Below are 15,679 nucleotides of genomic sequence, written 5' to 3'. Positions count from 1 at the left end.
GAACAGCAACCTGGGACAGAAAGGACCATAAGGCACAAGACCAGGTTTGGATAAGTCAAAATTAACATGCTGAGACTTAACCAGCATCTGAAAATTAATGCCAGTTTAGAGTTAGTTCAGGAACTGAGCAGTAGATTTGGGATACATTTCAAGCCAGAACAAATGCAAACGCTGCTGATTCTGACAGTCACCAAGCTAAACACAATCTCCAGTTTTTGCTTGCTGTTCCAGAAAGCACAAAGAACCAAGCAGAGGTGATCACCACCTTGCCTGAATGTTTAATGTGACCGTATGCTAAAACCAAGCATTTACAGTTCGGCATCCCTTCTTCTAATCTGTGAGTGCCTGTACCAAAACATTTCTGATCATCATGTGGGAACTGAATCGGTAGCCTGAAATTGCAGACACAGTGACTGTGCTGTGATGGAATGGCAATCTGGTTTAGTAAACAGAATTTTTATTCAAATGCCCTGCTTAGAAGGTTAAATGCCTGGGCCTCCTAATTACTAACTCCAACTACAATAAAGACTTGATGTGCAGTCTTATCTAACAACTTGGTCTCTCATCTCACTCATCCAGCCCAACATACTTTGCAGGATGTTGAAATAGCAGCATCTAAAACGCTGTACACATTTCAGACTTTTTCAAAACACTTTGTAGGCTAAGAGATTTGTTTGTTTATTTAAGGTTAATCCCATACTTGCTCATTTTGAACTGTACATATTTTACATGACAAAAGAAACAATGTTACAAATAAACACAGGAAAACGCTAGCAAGAATTTCAACCAGGTTATGATTAGGCTGATCCTAAGCAAACAATAATTTTCCCGATGACATTTCCTACACACAGCTCCTTCCACTGTTTTGTTTTGTGTTGTTTTTCATTTTATTTTTGTGGATATCCTATGTAAGAACATTTGCTGACACCACCAAGTTTTCAACTCCCTATAGCATAAAGTACAACAGGAGTGTTCCTGTATGCCTTAATCCAAAGAGGAGCAATAGTCCTGAAGTTATCAACATTTGTGAAGGGACTGACAGAAAACAAGACCAACAGATTTAAGCAAAGAATGTGTGAGGGAAACAACACAACACTGAAATTCGCCCAGTAGCACTCACTAAATGAGAACTATCACATCAGTGTGGTAACATTCTATAAAACGTCCATGGGAACAGATGAGAGTTATCCAAGAGTGCTGAGGGAACTGGTGGAGGCGATAGCCAAGCCGCTTTCCATTATCTATCAGTGCTTCTGGTCAACAAGAGAGGTCCCAGAAGACTGGAGAATTGCCAATGGGACTCCCATCTACAAGAAGGGTCATAAAGAGAATCTGGGGAACTACAGCCTGACCTTGGTGCCAGGGAAGGTTATGGAGCAGATTGTCTCGGGAGAAATCACACAGCACGTGTGGGACAAGTGGGGGATCAGGTCTAGTCAGCGTGGGTTCGCAAAGGGCAGGTCTTGCATGACCAACCTGATCTCCTTGTATGATTTAGTGACCTGTCTGGTGGATGAGGGAAAAGCTTTTGATGTAGTCTGCCTAGACTTCAGCAAAGCCTTCAACACTGTCTCCTACAGTATTCTCCTGCAGAAGCTAGCAGAGCTCGTGGCTCGGACAGGAACACTCCTTTCTGGGTAAAGAACTGGCTGGAGAGCTGGGATCAGAGAGTGGTGGTGAATTGAGCTAAATCCAGTAACAAAAGGTGTTATCCAGAGATTGGAACTGGAGCCTGTCCTCTTCAATGTCTTTATTGATGACCTGAATGAGGGCATTGAGTGCCCCCTCAGTAAGTTTGCAGATGACACCAAGCTGGCTGGAAGTGTCAACCTGCCTGGGGGCAGCAAGGCCCTACAGAGGGATCTGGACAGGCTGCATTACTGGGCTCAAGCCAAGGGGATGAGGTTCAACAAGACCAAGTGCCAGGTCCTGCACTTTGGCCACAGAAATCCCAGGCAATGTTACAGGGTTGGGGTGGAGTGGCTGAAAGACTGTGTAGAGGAAACAGACCTGGGGATATTAGTCAAAGCTTTGCTGAACATGAGCCAGCAGAATGCCCAAAGGGCCATGAAGGTTGATGGCATCCTCGCTTGTATCAGAAATAGTGCTGCTAGCAGAAGCAGGGAACTCAGCACTGTTGAGGCCACAGCTCAGGTACTGTGTTCAATTTTGGGCCCCTCACTGCAAGACATACATCGAAGCCTTGGTGCATGTCCAGAGAGTACGAATGGTGTTGGTTGACACAGACATGTTTTGTAATGAACTTTGGCCAGGGGACAGAGGAGTGCTTGCAGATTCTTTTTAGCATTCCATTCTTCTACTTCCAATATTAGTAGTAAAAGAAGCTATGAAAGAGACAGGTTGTTTAATGTCTTTTGTCGAAAGTGCAGAATGTGTTATAACACTGCCACAGCTAGTCAAGAGGTGACACAGAAATTTAATACTCTAAGCATAGCAATTAAAAAAAAAAATAAGGCATAACAGAAGAACAGTAATATCATCATATCTAGCAGAAATGCTAAGTCACAGCCTGAACCACTGATTGAGCACCTGGTGGGAAGGCAGAGCCAACCCTGGGGAGCACAGGTGCATGTAATGTTCCTGAGTGAGCAGAAGGGGTGGAACCAGGATGCACTCCTTCCCAGACATCATTTAAGGGTTGGCAGCAAAAGTAAGGCTGGCTTGCTGGAGATCTCTTTCTTTTTGTAGACTTCCAAAGGTAAGCAGCTGTTTTCCTTCATTTCTGTATCTCTAGTTGTTGCATTTGGGCTTGTCCTCATTTGCTGTAGCCAAAGATTTTGCCACCCTGCTATTATCATGGTACTTTTCATCGTGTTACAGAGTTACGCCACACAGCAAAAACTTTTAAAGAGCAAGCTGAAGAAAAGTTTTTTGTTTTGTTACAGAAAAGCTTCCATACAGGAAAAAAGACAACCAAGCAGTTGAACTGACAAAGCTTTAGGAAAGTAACTGAGCTTGTTAATTAGAATAGGTCTCTTCTGCAGAGAGCATACAACCTGGTATTTTAACAGGAAAGCAACACTGACAACACAAATTATACTACCTTGTTCTCAAAGCACTGATGTGTTCCAAACTTGTATTTCAACAAGTTTTTTCTCTAGTCCCTGGTGACCTGGCAAGCTGTTCCTTTCTCCTGTTTGCAAGCTGACGCTTTTTCTTTATTGATTTTAAAAGTATTTCTTTTTTCCATTGTACCTGTATTCCATTATTTTTAATGTTTTTAAAGCATGCAAGCTATTATATCAGCTGGCAAAGCTACAGGTTACAACAAACAACAATAAGGTGATCTCTCTCTGCTTTGAGACTTGACATATTACAGCTTTTTTTTTAAAAAAAAAAAGGCTGAAATGCTACAGGTTTCAATCACTCCATGTGCTCATTTGCCACTTCTGAGCCGTAATTTAGCCTAATGGGGAAAGGGAGAAAATTCACTATTAAAAAGCTCTTAATAGCAACAGGCTGACTGAGAGCACCACACCACAAGCTCTACAACCTTCTCCAAGGCCAAGCTCTGATACACAGCTCTGCTCAGTTTTGTCCTGGTTGCTTAAGCCTTGCCAAGTTAAACAGAACATTCTTTTCCCTCTTCAAGGACACAGAGTCCCAAGCAACAGGTGAACATAAAAAAGCTGAAGAGAATTAAGGGATACAGCAACAATCAGATGAGCTGAGACAGTAGAGTCAAAAACCCCCTGACCTACCTAATGACCTGATAACTTCTACCTGCCCCATCCTGTAAGCTAGAAAGACAGCTGCAAGGAACAACAATAAATTTAATTGAAGAAGCAGGCAGTAGTAAAACTACATCAGTTTAAGAAGACTTTTCTTTTTTTTTTTTTTTTTCCATCTCTGCAATGCTATTCTTCCCTGCCTTTGCTTCTTTCTAATAGATGACAACCTGAGAATTACGAGCTTCCTACCTAGTCTTGGCTTATTATGGTCACGCTGCTTTTGAGTGTCTGGCTATTTTCTCTCAATTTTTGCTCATGAAAGGTGAGCAAATACGCAGGAGGAAACAAAAAACAGAGTAGAAGGCATTCACACAAGAACAGGACAGTGGTGGGAAACTCAGTCCATAGCTGCAAGTAGCTATGGGGGAAGTAAAAACATGCAGCATTAATTTTTGTCTGCCAGGAATTATGGAAAATATCTGTCTAGAAAAATAATTTGAGAACGGCATAAACCCAGCCACACTTTCTACTCAGTTTGAATATCCTCTTTGCTGGAGGGATGCTTTTCGAGGCACTTTGGCTATCCCTAGTATGTAGCATGGGGTGTTTCACTTGCAGCACCTGCAGCTGTATTCTCATCCAGCACAGTCACACATAGCACAACCTTCATGGAGCTGCTGGGATAGAGAGCCTGTGCCAACCTTTGTTCTCACACTGCGAAGTATCGTGGTTTTGTTTTATGCTGTCAGAGAAGATGGGTTTGGTTTAGCAACAGGATAGATTTTTTGGGTACCAATCAAAGCTGACCTATTTTAATGGTCTCTAAACAGTAGTATTTTCAGCTCTTCTGTACATAATGTGCTCGTGCCAGTCTGATTGGATATTTTATATTCATTCAAGATTTCAGGAAAGCACTCAATTGCTCAAAATATCTCTATTCCTTGCCTCTGTACAAAGTTGACAAGAATGATCAACACAGTGTGTGATAACATGTCCGTAACAGCTGTCATAAGAAAAAAAGAATGTCAGACCTGCAAACTCAGAAGTAGCATTAGAGACTCTCTAAGCCTCAGATGTGAAGGGGAACTCCATCAAACATCCGGAAGTCATAAAAATCCCCCTGAATGTAAAACAGAGCACAGAAGTCAAAGTGATCAGAGTAGGTAATTAATGCAGTGTCAAAAACCAGCCAGGAAGGAGAGGAAAAGGGAAGCACTGAGATGTAGTTCTTGTATGACACTGCGAAACAGGTTTCCAAATGCTACTCTTGAGAGGGAGGGTGCAGCATCCAGCATGCCACTCCTGCTGCTGTAAGTCCCAAAGAAAGAGCACTACAAAGCAGGGCATCACCTCTCTCTGCCTCTGTATCAAACTTCAGCACGCATCACAAAAGGAGATCTGCCTCTCTGGAAGCTCTGAGGTTCACTTTAGACTGATTTGAGAGTCACAGTTTTTGCTTATGAAACTACACAGTATATTTGCATTACAGAGCTAACAAGTACAATACCATTTCAGGAATGGAAAACAATGGCAGCCTTAGCAGGTGTGCAGCCTTTGCAGTGAATCTGGTTTTTCACTATTTAATTGCAAGCAGGTGTTCTGACTTTACAAACTGTAGAACAGTAAAGTCTCCTTAAAATGAAAAAAAGAAATCCCTAGAATTCAGTATATTCCATTTCCAAAAGGCTTATCATTAATTAAATACAAGAAATGAACTTGATCTACCAGACAGCTTTTGTAAGAATTCTAAACTGCTCCACTTCATTCTTTGTGTCCTGAAGACCAGAAATCACAGTAGACACCAGTATTCTCTAATGACCACCCACCGTTTATCTAAAGCTGGAGACTGACATTTCCACAAATTTTCACTAGATAGAATCACTTCAGTCAAGAACAACCTGTTGCATCTTTTATCATTGATAAAATTCCTGTGTTTTACAAAATATGTTTGAGTTCACTAGCACAGTGCTGTACTGTGAATAGAGTGGAAAAAACAGTGGAACACGTGTGAGACAAAGAAAGTAAAGGAGTTAGTAATGCAAGCTGGAAAGATGATTCAAGATGACAAACTGGCATCCTCCACAGAATGAGCTTGACGCTTTTTATAGCTACTGACACAGTAATGAATGATTTACTTTGGGTGGAGCTCAATGCAATGTTCTACTTAGAGTTTTGTTGGGGGGGGGGGAAGGAGTTGTTTGTTTTTTTTTTGTTTTTTTTTTTTTTTTAGAAAGTCTTTCCCTAATCCTTCATACAAAACCGTTTTTAAAATCAGGAAAAAAAAGCCATCAGGTACTATGTTAGTTGCTCAGGCCCTGATGCTTTAGCACTACCTCACCCGTGGTTTTTATCCAAGTCTGCCCTACTGGAGTATTTTTCAAATTAATTTCCAAGACAAAGACGTTAGTTTAAGAGCATTTACTTGCTTACTGTCATCACATATAAAGCACACCTTATAACAGAAATAAATGTCATTTCTGAGGTACAAATAGAAAACTAACATGGCATCTAAAACACAAGGCATGGAAATAAATTCATACCTCCCACTGAATTCAAGGTGGAGGATGGTAAGACAGACACAGCTCATCACTGAAGATTTAGGTATCTTTGCACACCAGTTCTACTAAGACCCTTTTGCAGTCTTCCCCCCTCTCCATCCTTGATAAAGGACTTCAGTTTTTGCTCAATCTTTGGCTGCTTAAAAATCTGTAATAAATGTCCGTTTCTTTGAAAGAAGCTATTAATGAGCCTTATATTAATGGTTTTTTACCTTACTTCTTTGAAGTGCACTGGAGTGCCAAAAGAACAATGTTACTGTCACAGAAAATTACTAAGATTTTGAGAGCTGGCATCCATAATGCACTCAGCTAAGTCATTTCATAAATGCAGATTATACTTTGGAAAGCTTTAAAATATATATATATATTTAGTGCTTGGAGAAAAAAAGCATTGTGATTCAAAGTAATCTGAGTAGCTGTCATGCTGTGTTATGATGCAGATTACAACAGCCTCTCCTGTAATGTAAACGATGTCCATTGTCAAACCAAAAATCTCTCCAAGACCAGCATCTGGAAGTTCAACCAAAAATACGTACTAAGAGAACATGTGAAAAGACAACAATGTTTGGTGAACACAGACATCAAATGGGGTCCAGGGTTTGGATTGGAAGTTACTCTCCAGTCAACTTCATCAAAAGATTTAGCCTATTCCAGTAGGTCAAGGGTGGGATTGGGAATGGCTTTATTCCCACTGCCAACATTGCCACTCTGCTTATCTTCTGTACAGCAAGCTTGTAAAAAAACTAGTGACTAATAACTGAGAATATCTCAGTGGAAAAAGAATCCCCTGGCTTTTTTCTTATGAAATATTCCCTAGAGCAAGCCAGCATTCTTCAGTAACGGCTGCTAGTAACTCTTTGTATTCCAAAAAACTCTTTCTACAGATAAATTTAAGTTGTTTATTGTTTAGCATTCTGTCAAGAGTATAAGGAATAACCCTTCTTTAAAAAACATGAAGGAAGGAAAAAAAAAAAAAAAAAAAAACCAGTAAGAAACAGTCACTAGAGTTCTGAGTAAGTTCAGCTGCCTGCAGAGACTAGCACTAAACTAGTAAGGATGACTGCTTTCTTTCTCTGTCACACCAAATAGAGCAGCCAACAAGTCAGAAAATCTCAAGGTACAGTAGGATCCATCCTGCTCTCTGTCGAAATAGATGCACAGAGAGATGAATGAGAACTGGGCAGTCAGGCAAATTTCCCAGGCTGCTCTGGATTCTAGCGTGATTGATTGGAGTACTTGAACCCTGTGGTGCCCTTGTGGTAGCAGCTCTAGATGGTCCTGACCTTATAAAAGGCTTTATGAGACATTTCAGGTGAGACTGAGAGCTCACAGGTGGCCTCATCCCTACCCAATTTTGCCTGGGCTTCCCCTGAAAGGGCATTGGCTAAGGACCGTGACTTGAAAGGCTCCTGGGAACAAGTCTCTATTTTCCCAGCTTCTTTTTTTTCCTCTTATTAGCCTTTCACAAAATTGACGCAGTTGAACCCATGCTGAGTTCTCCTCTGATTTGAGCTTACATCCAGGAAGAGTGAGGCCAGGCTTGCAGGCATGGGAAATAACTGTGGGCACACACAGGCATCTTTCCCAAAGCCCTCCTATGACTCATTCTACTCTAACCTGAGAGGGGAATTCCATAATACACGAAGAGGCAGCTCCTGATTTTGTACACTTAAAGAAAAGAGCTTCAGAAGAATCTTCAAATTTCACGCTTGTGTTAAGAGTTAGAAAAGCCAAGAATGAGAAAGTAAGCATGTAGCATTTATCCAGCACATTCTGCAGCCTCCAATAATTTGCCTCACTGATCTTGAGAACTCAGAACCAATCCTCTCAAGTTCTTATTTTATTTCAGAATAAGTGTTCTCTGATCAGGCACCTTTCAATACAGTTTCTTTCAACAGAAGAATTACTAACTCCATCCAGAAGTTGTTTTCAAATCATTGTGATCCTCACTTGTTTGACTGAACTGAAATCCCCTGAGATGTATTAGATTTTTATTCTGAAAGGGTTGTCTGTATACTGCTTGTGCTTACTGATCACTGGAAAAGTAGTTTACCTGTGCTCTCTTTAGATGATATCTAACTGTCATAAGAAATGAAAGAGACATCTATTGTTTACTCATTCTTCCAGTATTTAGTTTGAACTTGGCAATTCAAACCATGACACAGGAAATAAGACAGCTATGAGCCTGTTTTGTTTATCTTTCTATCAGGTTCTTGAAAGATTTAATGCTGCAAAGATACACTTGATATGTGCCTCATACTGACGACTGGAAGCTCACCAAATGACACAGAAGATAGCAACTTTTATTTTTCTACTAAAAGCAGTGTAGTCCTGTACTGACAAAATCAGTTCTTTTAAGTTTATGTGGAATACACGCTTCCTTACAACCATGGAGACAAACAGGAAGGTCACAAAGAGGGGATGTGCAGTGCTGTTATTGTTGTCCCAGGAGGTACTGACAGTGCCTATGGTCAGAGGGAGCGGTGGCAGTATCTGCTTATCTTGCAAGATGTAACCCAGAGTGAGCAGCATCAAAGCCATTGGCAGTGCTGACTGTCAGACAGGAAATATGATGTACTCAGTCACTGAAGTTACTCACACCTAAAGATCCTCACAACGTTTCTGGTAAGCTGCTGCTTTTCAAGAGAAATAGGGAAAGCGTGGTTCTGAATAAAACTAAGAGAAGGAAGTGCAGGTGTTCTCTATGCAGTCAGTTCATTTCACACAAACTTAAGAATGCTGGGCTAATACATACTGTATATTGCAGCCCAATCAGATAAGTTTATTACGTTAACTTTTGGTAATTAATATGCTTCGAAAGACTAAACTTTCCAAAATAAATCACACTCAACTATTGCCTAAGATGCAGCCTTAAGCTCTTGAAATGCCCTACTTCATTTTCACATTCTCTACATCATAGCAAGCCAGACTTAGTTTAGAAAACGTAGTTAATGTACAATGGGTGTATCCAGACCACTTCTTGAGCCTGTTTTTCAGAGCAAATATCTCATTCGGTTTCCTGACAATGAAAGGATCGGGTTCCTCAGCACAGTTAGATGCTGATCCTTTCTTCTCAAAGCACAAGGAGAACCACCACACAAACCACCACTGTTTTAACTGGTTGTTTGTCTTCAGTATCCATTGAACACTTGAGACTGCACTACCAGCAGGAGAGGAAGATGACTTAGTTTCAAACTGTCAAACAAGGCTTTCTAAGAGGGGAGACTTACTGAAATGCGTAAGCAAGTTTAGCACACAAAGCTAAGTCCCTCCTGCACAGGACATTGCGCTGCTGTTATCAGTACAGAACTGTGCAAGAGTCAGGGGACTCAAAAGTTAGAGCTTTCCCTTGTGTATGTGTGAAACTGAGGTTGTGGGGCAATTCCTAGAGTATCTGAGAAGTACAAGCAAAGGAGAATGATTCCACCCTACCTTTCTTGGTCAAGTTTAGACTTTTTTTTTTTTTTTTTTTACTTTGTACTGCATGTTAAGAAGCATGGTTTCTTACACATTTGAATCACGTTCAAATGGCAGGTTAAAAACCATCCTTAAGGAACACCTGATTTGCAAGAACTGAACATTAACTGGACAGCAAACAGGAGTTACAAAGTGAAACATGATAAAGCATTTTCAACCTGTTCTTTTTGCTGGAGCACATCAAACAGAGAAAGACAGAGAAGGAAATTCCTTTATTTGCATCTGACAGGTTACCTCAGTTTTGAGGACCCCCATTATATCCAGACAGCTGCACCACCCCCACCACTGGCCTAATCCTTCACAGCTTACTTTAAGGAAACATCTTGGAAGTTGTACTTCTCTGCTTTCAGATGTTTTCTGTGACGTTGGAGAAGCAGAACACTTTTGAAAACGCAGTGTCACACTGCTGTGTTAGTTGTTCATTTGAATAATGGCTACAGACAGTCATCCTAGTAGATATTTAAAAGGAAACTACAGCGCTATATCTTAAATGGAAGAAATTACATTAGTACTGGACTACAGTAAGAACATGCATTAACGTGGGCACCAAACCACAGCACAGCTACTATTTATGCATAGTATATACAAATATATAAAATACATGAACACATCCAAGAAGGGCAAAAGGAAAAAAAATCGTCACGTTTCCAGAGGCCAAGCACAGAGCTGGTAGCAGCGCTGTCCCCACAGAACCGTAAGCCCTGTGATTCCAGAGCAAACTGAAAACTGTAACTAAAGCGTCGTTTCAGCAGCTTCCCCACCGACACCAGGCGCACACGTGACACCTTTATTTTCAGAGGCAATTCCCAAGCCGCTCGGCTCGGCAACGCACCGGTATAACGCCAATGCACTCCTCCCGGCAGATTAACACCTTAGCTCACTCCGGGCCCCGCTCCGACAAAGACATAAACCAGGGCCCGGCCAAGACAGCTCGGCGCCGGCGTTCCCCCGCCCTCCTCACTCACTTTTGGTGGCGGCGATCAGGTTTTTCCCATCCTTGAGCAAATCCTTAATAAACTTATTGGTCTTCTCCAGCTCGGCCTCGTGGGCTCGCACCCGCTCCCTGAACCAGGGGCTATCCAGGTAGCAGTCGCTGAACTCCAGAGGCTGCAGCCCCATGGCTGCGTTCCTCCTCGCGGCGACCTCCGCAGCGATCAGCGCGCGCCCCGCTGCACGGCGGCCACAAAGAGCTCAGGGCTGGGCAGGGGAGGCGGCCCGCTCCCGGCAGCCCCGCCGCCGAGCCCCGCCCGGCCGAACTGGCGGACCGCCTCTCAGCGCCGGGTGGCAGGGCCGTGCCAGGAGTGTGGTGAGGAAGAGCGAGCCGCGAGCTACTCGCAGCAGCGCTTCGGGGTTATGCTTTAGAACGGAGGCTGTCGGCTGCAGGTGACTGGGCACGCAGTACACTTCTTCGGGTTTTAGGGCAAGGAGGCTTGAAGGGGGACACAGGCTCTTAACCGAAACCTGCGGTTTTAGGGCGACCCGTTTAGTGCCGACTGCGTCTGCTGTTAGAGCCAGCTAGTGCCCCTCACCTAGGATCTGACCCTATCCTGCCCACGTACCTGAGTGTGAAATTAACTGGGGGAGGTAGCTAAGCCTCCCCCTTATGTCTTCGTTTAGTAAACTCATACAAAATCTGTAGGAAGAGCAAGACTTTCGAGAAGACTGTTCTATGTACCTCAGTACAAAAATGACATGTTTGAGCAAGAAAAGTAGCTACACCTTCTTTGCTAATGAATCCTGTAAGTTTTTGTATCAGTGTTTTAGAAAATTCTCCTCTTTTCTGCCATTCTCTACTCGATGTCATCAATGTACATTCAGCTGAGCTGAAGGCAGGCCAGGAGGTGCAGAGTATGCTCAACCCCTTCAGCCAGGCGTTCCAGCTGCTACGTCACAGCATGTGCTCTGACTGCTTTCTGAAATCACTGAACTGCCAAGTCAGTATGCTACTAAAAACTGGGCTAAGATGGACACTAAAAATCAGCCTTAAATAACAAACAATCCTTATCTCTGTTTGAATTATTGGAGCAGTGTTTGAAGAGCAAATACTTCTGTGAACAGATTGTTTACTTTGTCCTGTACTCATCTTCAGGAAGAAAATTAGAAGAATATTTTTCATGGTTGTTTATAGTTACTGCAATGTTCCTATTATCGTTCCACTGTAATGCTGTAAAGCAATTATGGAGTTGCTTAAATTCAAATTCAGAAAAAGACAAAAGAATAATCTTTATGTTTACATAAAGCCAATTCACTGTTACACTGGTATTCTTGCACTGTTCACCCAGCATTGTTATCCTGACAACACCCTGTGTTCTTAGTGACTACTGGGAGAGATTGTATTTTGCAAAACCTAACCCACCGGTTCAAACGCAATCTCATCCTGAAATGGTCAAATTGTGGGGGTAGAAATAATAACTTTTAAATTAAACAGACAAAAATGACATGTTTGAGCAAGAAAAGTAGCTACACCTTCTTTGCTAATGAATCCTGTAAGTTTTTGTATCAGTGTTTTAGAAAATTCTCCTCTTTTCTGCCATTCTCTACTCGATGTCATCAAATTTTGCAGCTTTGTTGCAGGCTCATTTAAAAGACTAGTGTAGCTTGAGTATGTGAACCTTTAGCAACATCCTGTCTAAATACCGTACAATCTCTGCTTTGGTTATTTTCTGTTGTTAACCATTGCAAGCATGGTTTCATACTTCAAGTTATTTTACACAACAGGCTTATGCTAGCAAGGTATCTGGTTTCACTTCACCTTATGTTCTTGCATATAGATACCTGTTGTTCGTAGATATCCTGATTTTCATGTAAGTCAGTGTTCTGATGTGTTTTCCTCCGACTAGTCACGCTTCTAATCTGCAATGGAAGGATGGATTACAGGTTAGTAAGCTTAACTCAGTCTTACTGGCATTTTATTTGCAACGTGCAGCTGTGCTTAGTTGTTGAAAACACTGAAGGAAACACTATTAGCAGCAACATCCTTCAAAGGTATTGTAGTTTTGTCTCCTGCCTACGTGCTTCTACCTCAGGAGAAAAATCCTTACATGAGTTAGAATTTAGTTTCATTTCAGCTCCACCCTTTTTTTTTAATTATCTTAGCTTTATGCAAACATATTCTGTGACCATTTTTTTTTCCCTTAAAAAGTACAATATGGGTATGAACTTAGGAAAACCCTACCTAGCCTTTGAACTGAACTGACTTTTTCCCATTGCAAAGATTTTACACTGCCAGTTTTTTGTAATCTTCACCCATTAATGTAACTGCATGAAATATCAATTTATATTGGGTCAAATTAGCACACAGGAGTATTTAATTTACACTTAGAAATAAGTGCTGTAAAATATACTGTCCATCTGGCATTTTCTGTGATCTAGAAATATGGTTTTAGAGGATGATGGAGCTGCTAAGATACTGGCCCATTACAGCATTTGGGAGAGTCCCACTCTTGTAACACTTCATTGTCCATGGGTGATAATTAACAGTGCTTCCTGTTTTCTCTTTCCTGCCATGTTCTGCAGGTATTAATGATTTCCCTCTCGCAGTAAGGTCATCTTACAACTGGGAAGCATAATTAAGCTAAATTCAGAGAAGCTTGTTCTCCATCTGCAATTCATTTAAAGTTCATAGTTTTGTTGCTTTTTGTTCTTTTCCCTTCAAAATGGAAGGATGGGCTGAGTGCCTGTTTATACCAGTTGACTTAGATATTAGGTCCTGCTTTACAGCTCAGTTTAGATATATTTTATTATCCTCTGACGCTAATATTTGCACATCCTCTTGGAATTCATTTACCCTAAGCACTTTATCAGTTCTTGGAATTTGTTCACCCTAAGCAGTTTTTTGGGGGTTTTCTGGCATGTTTGTTCTCTGTGGGAAGCTGGTGGCAGTGTCATTCAGGTTACTTGTTCTCAGTGCTTTCCTTTGGGTCCCTTCACTCTGAAAGTTCGTTGACTCACCTCCTCCTCCTCCCCTGTGATATTGCAGAACAGTAGTATGTTCACTATGGATTATGGTTTTAACTGTTTCTGTGTTTCTTTCAGAGTAACTTTTTTCTCCATTTGTACTATTTTTCACCTTGTTCAAAATGCTGGCTTGGCATTTTTGTATGGCAATTAATTTTTTCTCCAAAATGAATGCATCTGCAGCAGCCACAGCTGTAAAACCGTGGGTGAGCTACATTCGTGCTTTTCAGAAGCAAAGCAATAATGAACAGCTTCTAAACGCTTTGTAATTACTGAACAATGGCATAGCCTGTTCTTGTCTCAAAAGTAGGACAAGACTGAATGAACGCTGCCTTTTTTTGGAAGAGAGCTGCACTCCAGGGTTAATCCCAGGAGGAGGCAGCCTGCCATGTTCTGTGGTGGAAGAAGATAAGCGGCGTCATTGGCATGGGAGGAGGCAAGGTGAGGCACTGAGGAGTGGGAACAAAGGTCTGGATTTTGCTGCTCGTGATGTGTGTTGATACAGAGCAGAGTCAAAGGCTGAGGCAACTCAAGTTTGTTTGTATCTTAAAACAAAGTGGTATGAATTTCCTCCTCAGATGTCATTGTCCAGGCTTATCAGCAATGTAATTCATATTAGATATTACAAACACCACAACTACAGTCCAGTTATAGGCAGTGCCTGCGCAACGTGCTGTTCTTATATCCCATCCTGTATCATTTAAGGTGATGGGAGTTCTTACACGTAGAGCAGGTCTGAGCAGCACTGAGCAGCTGGGGACTAGATTGGCAGTGGATTTAGGCCATTTTTAGCAAGCCCTGCGTTCTTATGCCCTGAATTACCAGTTTGAAATGTCGGATGTGGGCGGCAAAGTAACTTGAGCAATTAGAAGCACCTTTATACTACATATATATGAGTGCATATATACTACTTCTATATATATATATACGGCAGAGGGAGTGGGACGAGCAGTACAGGAGCAAGGGTGAAATTTTAAGAAGGTTTTCTAACCAAGGCAGCACGTTTCACCTCAACCCGAGGCAGGAGAAGAAGCTGCAGCCTCTGACGAGGCGGAGCACGGTTCCCGCCGCCATCTCAGGAGGCGGCACCGCTCTCGCGGCGCCTGTTGCTAGGCAACGGCGCGCGCCGGCCCACGGTCCGCGCCCGTCGCTTCGCGCATGCGCCGCCGAGTCGCTCTGGGTCCTAAGATGGCGGCGGCCTGTGGTGCCTGAGGTGGGTGTTCGGGGGCTTCGGCCCGCGCGGTGCAGGTGATGATTCTGGTAGCTCCCGGATCGTCCGCAGAGAACGGGCTCCCTGGTTAATCTCTGCCCTTTGTGCTTGCAGCGGTCTTGAGCCTCGTTCTGAACTCTCTTTGTTGCTGGGCGGGTTGCGGCCTGTGGGGCCGTGTGGGGCTCCGCGCCGGCCTGCTTGGCGTCGCTGGCCCGAGTCCTCACAACGGTTCTTCAGGCGCCTGGGTGCTCTTGCATATTCCTGTGCAATTTATCGGTGTCTGCTTCATAGATGGCTGCTGCTTTCTTAAACAAATAGGCAAGTGGTTATTGTGATTTTGTGTTCCTTGCAGTCACTCCTTATGTAATGTTTGCTCTCTTCAGCTTTAGGATATACCTGAAAATTCCGGACGCGCTGCTAGGCCCTTGTGTGTAGGTAAGCCTTAAAAATGTAAGTGGTAACTGACACGGGTACAAAAATATGCATGCTGTTTCTCATAACAGACGTTTTCTTGAGGAGAGATAACCATGTTGTCTTTTGAGCTTGTTGTCTGTGCAGGAGACATGGCTTTATGGGGTTACTGCTGTTGAAGTGGAAGAAGGTTAGCCTCAAATTCTTCGGTTGACTGGAAACTCAGTGCATGAGCTTTTGGTGTTTTAGACAGAACTACTTGCCTAAAGACATGCGAAAATATGCAATACCAGAATTATTTTTTAAAAGTTCAGAAACCTAAGCTGTTTGCAGGACCTCGTGACACAAAAGTGATGCATGCCTAACTTTTGGAT

General features: G+C 42.5%; 1 protein-coding gene across 1 annotated transcript in view; it reads right to left on the bottom strand.

The window, feature by feature from the left end:
* The window catches only part of ARHGAP10 (Rho GTPase activating protein 10), a gene marked incomplete at both ends in the record, with an annotated part of 132,848 nt that extends 122,002 nt beyond the window's left edge, over positions 1 to 10,846 (bottom strand). The window contains one exon of the mRNA XM_079535115.1: positions 10,693 to 10,846. Coding sequence (XP_079391241.1) covers positions 10,693 to 10,846 — 154 coding nt within the window. The remainder of the gene's footprint in view (positions 1 to 10,692) is intronic.
* Between the last annotated feature and the right edge of the window lie 4,833 nt (positions 10,847 to 15,679).

Source organism: Tetrao urogallus (assembly GCF_951394365.1).
Source record: "Tetrao urogallus genome assembly, chromosome: 4".
NCBI lineage: Eukaryota > Metazoa > Chordata > Aves > Galliformes > Phasianidae > Tetrao > Tetrao urogallus.
The sequence above is the reverse complement of the archived record's forward strand: the minus strand, read 5'-3'. Positions and strand labels throughout refer to the sequence as shown.